General features: G+C 32.3%; 1 protein-coding gene across 1 annotated transcript in view; it reads left to right on the forward strand.

The window, feature by feature from the left end:
- LOC306659242 (protein FRA10AC1) overlaps window positions 1-4,948 on the forward strand; it is a 28,801-nt gene extending 23,853 nt beyond the window's left edge. Inside the window, exons 14-15 of the mRNA XM_079136663.1 lie at window positions 2,398-2,476; window positions 4,884-4,948. Coding sequence (XP_078992789.1) covers window positions 2,398-2,476; window positions 4,884-4,926 — 122 coding nt within the window. The 3' untranslated portion in view covers window positions 4,927-4,948. The remainder of the gene's footprint in view (window positions 1-2,397; window positions 2,477-4,883) is intronic.
- The last annotated feature ends 1,376 nt before the right edge of the window (window positions 4,949-6,324 follow it).

Consider the following 6,324-nt stretch of genomic DNA (forward strand, 5'->3'; position numbering starts at 1 on the left):
TAGTACAGAGATTTGACAGTGTTGATAAAAGAGCATCATTTTGTATTGACTTTTTTTTTTCCTGTTATTTCCTTAGCAACACTTCGCCTACCTCTAGCAGGTTGTAGCAGTTATAGCAATAATTTGTAGTGACTGTCACTCTCAGGGAACCAGACTGTTTTAGATTCATCATGTTGTAAGGGATCTTAGAGGTCATTTAGTCCAGTTTTGGAGACTTGATTCTCTAAGGATATTTGACTACTTTCAGTGGATACTCTTTCAAAGGACGTTATTTTATAATGTTATTCTAAACTGATTTTTCGGTAAAATTGGATTGTCAGGTATTAGAAAATTAGTGTAGGAAAGCTGGAATTTGGGAAGTACTTCTGGGAGGAAACAGGAAAACAGGTCATGATGGTAAGGCTTTTTGAAATTAGCTCCCTATTTTTAAAGATCTTAAGAGACTTTGTGGGGCTGGGTATATATAGCTCAGTTGGTAGAGTGCTTGCCTTGCAAGCACAAGGCCCTGGGTTCAATCCCCAGCACCACAAAAAAAAAAAAAAAAAAAAAAGAGAGACTGTTTTCTGACATCTTAACAGAGTAATATCAGTGATAATTTTGTTAGGCCTAATTAGTTTTTCTGTACTTTATCTCATGTTGGTGAATTTTCATAAAAATAGGATGAGGAATTTTATCCTCACACTGATAGATCAAGCAGTGACCTCCAATAACACAGGAATTTTCTCCTGAAGACATTATAATTTTGTCATCATTTGTATGTAGATCACTAGAAATATAGCCACCCCCACCCCCACCTTTTGCCATTTTTGTTAAAATTGGTGCCACAGCAGACTTAGGACCAAAGTTCAGATACACATATTGATTCAAGGATCAAAGTCCAACAGGTAAGAGATGAGAACCACTGTGGCAAATCAATACTGCTATATTTTTGTGTTGTGCTGAACTAAGGAACATTCTGTATTGACAGACCAGATTTAAAGTAGTAATTGCATTATTAACTCTTATAAGGGAATTACCTCTTGTAACATAGTTGTCTTTGATTTAGTTTCTTCTTTTTCTTGGTTGTATAAAAGATAAGGTTATTTTTTTTTTAATAGAGAGTACATTTGTGTTAGGACCAGTAGCTCAAGAATAATTCTTTTTTTTTTTTTTTTGACTAATGATCATTATTGGAAAGGAATTATTTGTTAATGTAATTACTTTGTGGCATTAAGGTTTATTACCTAATAATACATTTCTCAGTATTTAATAATTCTTAGATTGATGATAAGGTGATTCATCTGAAACATGTTCATTTGTTACTTTTTCAGAATAGAAATGTCTTTATATCTAATTTTAAAGGTAATAACTGTTCCTTGTCTAAAATACAAGCAATTTAGATGTTTATAGTAGAAAGTAAAAGTATCCCAGGCTCCTTGAAATATAATCACTGGAATGTTTGGTTGATCCTTACAAACTTAATATACATGTGTAAACTTACATTGTATATATCATAAATATAATGATTTTTAACATAAATTAGATCATACTGTGCATATTTTCTGCAACTAAAAGAATTTAATACAGCATAAACTTTTTCCTAGGCAGTACATACAAATGAACTAAGGTTTTTTTAAACAGCTATTCATTTAACAGTGTTCATTTAACCAGTTCTTAATCTCTGATTGGTGGGGGTTTAGGTTATCATCTTTTGTTGTTTTACACTGTGCTTCTTTGTACATATATATCTGAGTTGCTTATTTATCCTAAGTAAACAATCAAATTCCTAAAAGCAGCATTGCTGGTCAAAGGCTATGTGCTTTTAAATTGATCTATGTTGCCAGATTTTCTTTAAGAAAAAAGGTCACAGAATTTTTACTCTGAATGATTTGAGAATAACTGTTTCCATAAAACAGGCTTTTCTAATTAATGGAATAGCATTAATTTAACTAAATATCTTGACAATTTTTTTTTTATTTCATATACTAGTTTAGTTCTTGAGACTCGTGTCCTAATATAAATGTGCTCTCTGCAGAATCTTAACTTTTTCATGTCTCTTTTGTATGACCAAGAAAAAAAAAGAAACTAAATCAAAGACAATTATATTGCAAGAAAAATTTCCTTATAAGAGTTAATATTGGAATTGCTATTCTAATGCAAAGTGACTTAGAGAAGTTTTTCATGAGATACTAATTCCTTGGCCTTTTTGCTAATACTCTGGTATTTGTCACATTATTTATTCATTAATTAAAATAATTTATTGTACCTTGAAGAGTGAATTAAATTTCCAGAGAATCAGATAAAAGTTGAATCTGAACTGCAGTTAAAAATTCAAAGTTAATTTAATTGCATTGGTGAGTAGTTCAAAATGTGTTCTAAATAGAATACGTTTTCAAAAAATGTTTTTTAAATGAACAGGAAACTCTGATGAGGAAGAAATTGTTTCTGAATCTGAGCTCTGGAAGGGTCCACTACCAGAGACAGATGAAAAATCACAGTAAGTGCTGATACTTAGAGATGATACAGACCCACTTAACCAGTTTAGGTAGCTATGACCACAGCCACTCTTGATAACAGTGAAAAAGTTTAAGATCACAAATGTCCATTTAATGCCAATGACTACCTATTCTGGTAAGAAGGGTTTTTCTTTTTTCCCACCCATTGTTTATGACCATATGCCAATGTCTGTCTCCATATTCCTCCTGGTGAATAAACCTTTTATCATCTCATCTTAATAGATGGTCTGGTCTTTGCTTAGATTTCTTTAGAGAGATCTGTTCACCAGCTTCCAGGGCACTCTGTTCCATGATACTGTGATTGTCATAAATCCCTGCTAAAGAACCACTTTAAGATTTATACAGGTGAAGACATAGACTTGCCAACACCCACCTTAGCTCCCCAAAGATAGGTAACTTAGTGCACTCATTCTCTGCTATAGGTGGAAGGGGAGACACTGTTGAAATATGGGTTGAAATATTGTCAGCTTTATCATATATTGGGATGTTTACCACTTGAATTTTATCTGTTAGAAGGAAATAAAATACCATGTAGAGTTTAATGTGAAGATTAAATAGAATTAAGAAGATAACACACCTGGTACATGCTCAATAAATTTTAGTTTCCTTTTTTCAGTCCCTAGCCATATGGGTTCATACGAGATCTGTTGAATCAATTATACTTCATTAATTTAAACTGCTTATAAAATATTTTGCTGATTATATGGTATGTTCTTAGTGTGATAGAATTTAGATGTGTTAGAGGTTTTAAAGCAAAATTATTTTTTGTGTTTTTCTGTGGCAACCTTTTTTTCCTCAAAGAATTCCCAAAAGTATGATTATTATAGATCAGGTTATTTAAAAAGCTTTTGCTGTAAATGCAATACTGGTGTCCAACAAATTACTCAGTAAACCTCTAACCATTTTTTGAGGCACCTCTCTTTAAAGAGCTTTATAGCAGAGAATGGCAGAAGAGGGCTTTGTCTTAGCTTACCTTTTGGGGCAATAAAGAGATGAGTAAATTCCATGAAAGAAGGCTTTCATAATATAAAACTTTTACATATTCAACTCTTTTGATATTGGTCAAGTTTGAGCATCTAACATAACCTCCACATAGAGGTTTCACCAATTCCATATATGTAAGTTCTATAGTTTTCTAACTGTAGTAAGTGCTGTCATTGCTAGTGAAAAAGTAGCATATGGATAATACCAAATTGCAGATGATTCCTTAATCATTTGTATTTGATTTTGCAATTTTTCCTTTAAATTTGGACATATTTTTGATGACTTTATGCATCCTAAATTATTTAAAACTAAATAATGGGGTCCTACTGGATATATCTGACCTAAAAAGATTGGTAGGCTCATTTTTTATTATCCATTTTATTCCCTCTTCCCAGAAGAAGAAAAACACCTGTGTGTTCATTTACTCCTCACAATAACTCTAAAATGGAATATAAATTATCTTTATTTTACAGATGATGAAACTCAGTGTAAAGAAGTTAATTTGTTCACATAGCTAATGAATGACAGAGCTAGGACTCCACATTGTGTAATTTAAAAGTCTGCTATTTCCACTGTCTCACACTGGCTCCTTGCACTCATATTTATTTAGTACTTTACACTTTTAGTAGTATTTTTATATATTAAAATCCGAGGGGAACTCTTGTTTGGGGGACTACTTGAGATTGAATACAGGGCCTCATGCATACTAGGCACGCACCCTACTACTGAGCTACATCCCTCACTCTGTAATCTAATTTAATATCTCCTTCCAGAGTCTGTTCTTTGTTTTAGATGTAATATTATTGGTTCAGGCTGGGTGCACACCTGTAATCCCAATGACCCTGAAGGCTGAGGCAGGGGATTACAAGTTTAAGGCCAACCTCAGCACCTTAGCAAGACCTTGTCCCAACATAAAGCATAAAAAGGGTTGGGGATGTATCTGTATTTCAGTGGTAGAGCATCCCCAAGTTCAATTCCCAGTACTGATAACAAAACAAAACAAAAGTCATTGATATTAATACATAATATAATTACTCTTATCAATATAATGAAATACTGCAACCTAAGCAGAATTTCCCTGTTTTTGTAAGACTTTTTTTCCTTAAAAATAATTTATTTTTCATTCATTTCTTCAGCAGACTATAGTTTGAATTGAAAAGGTATAAAGTAAATCAAAAAGTAAAGAGAAGCAATGATATTTCACAGAGTACTTTAAAGCAGAATCTTTGGTAATACATTTTGGGAGAGGTACCAACTTGTAAATTATTTAATTTTAATAAATCTGAGTATAGTTTCAGTTATTTTAGAAACTTAAAAATTACTCTTAATCTCATATAACGTGTCTCCTGATAATTTTTTACTCTATTGGTTTTAATCAGTATTTATTCTTTTTCTTTTAAATAGGGAAGAAGAATTTGATGAGTATTTTCAGGATTTATTTCTGTGAGATGGGAGAGAGAAAGCCTGCATTCCTTAATGTGAAAGTATACTTCAAAACTTCATAAATTTTTATCTACAAGTTGCAGTTTGAGTGGTTGATATTTGGAAATAAAAATCCAGCCACTCTCAGGATGTCTGATGCTTCCAAAGTTTATTAGTAGACACACTTCCCTGTCCTATTTCAGTTACTCACCTGTAAACCTCTTTTACCCATAGTTCCTTGATATACATTCAGATATGGAATGATTGGCATTGAAGTGAAAACTAAGTAATTTAGTGTCTTACTTTAAAAAGGTTAGTATCAGAAATTTTCCTTTTATTAAATGGTTGTTATTCATTAATTCCACAAATATTTATCAGGCTTCTATTACATGTAAGGCACTGTACTAGGCACTGTCTAAGAAATAATTATGTAGTCATTTCTGAACTTGTTAGTAAATAGTAAATTGGTGTTAGGTTTATTAGTGTTAAACATGTGAAAGTCCCCTCATTTCTTGAAGGTATTATGTTTTTCATCTCACTACTTTATAGTAAAATAAAAAGGAATCTTGATTTCTAGGAAAAATATTTGAAATGTCCAATAGCAAAATTATTAGAAGTAAAATACATGTAATTAAACATTCTTATGATAAAAATATAGTCATATTTTAGTGGTCATCAGAAAATAAAATTCCTCCAGAATTTAATGTTAATTGGAAGAATATCTAAATACCCTTTAAAATAGATCCATATATTTGGTAGTGCAAGTATGAGTTTATGCAACAAGTTCAATGACAAATTTAGGTTGTTATATAAAATTAAACACTTAGTCCATTCAACATAATGGCAGATGATGAAAGTCCTACTTTAAGGAGTGCTTGAAAAGCGCTTCAGAATGAGTTTAAACACGAATTCTCCTACATACCAATTTCACACTTTGCCTCAGTGCAGTCAGCGGTGGTCAGTGAACCCTTGGTCTGGAAGGTTGGAGATTATGCTTCCTCACACTTGGTCTAAAGCAGAGTTCATATATTTGGCACATTGCTACCCTCATCTCAGTTTCTGATGACTGAGAAGGGAAGTTGAACTGACTTGGTATCTAGAGGTTAAAAACTTAAAAAAAAAAAAAATCTAATAGAATAGTTTCTTATGTGATTTTTAAAAATAGTAGTGATCCTCGAAGTGGAGTCTCAAAATTATTCTAAGTAATGGAAATAAGGGAGTACATGCAGTACTTACCCAAGGTGATGACTTATTATTCTTCATTTATATGTGTTATATCATTCATTCAGAATATCATGCATTCATATTTACTGAGTGCACCTTGTGCTACGGCTGGTGTTCTTACAAGAAGAGAAAACTAGGACACAGAAACACAGAGGGATGACTGTGAAGACCTAGGGGAAATGTGGCCATCTACTGACCA

The sequence above is a fragment of the Sciurus vulgaris genome, assembly GCF_902686455.1.
Source record: "Sciurus vulgaris genome assembly, chromosome: 4".
NCBI lineage: Eukaryota > Metazoa > Chordata > Mammalia > Rodentia > Sciuridae > Sciurus > Sciurus vulgaris.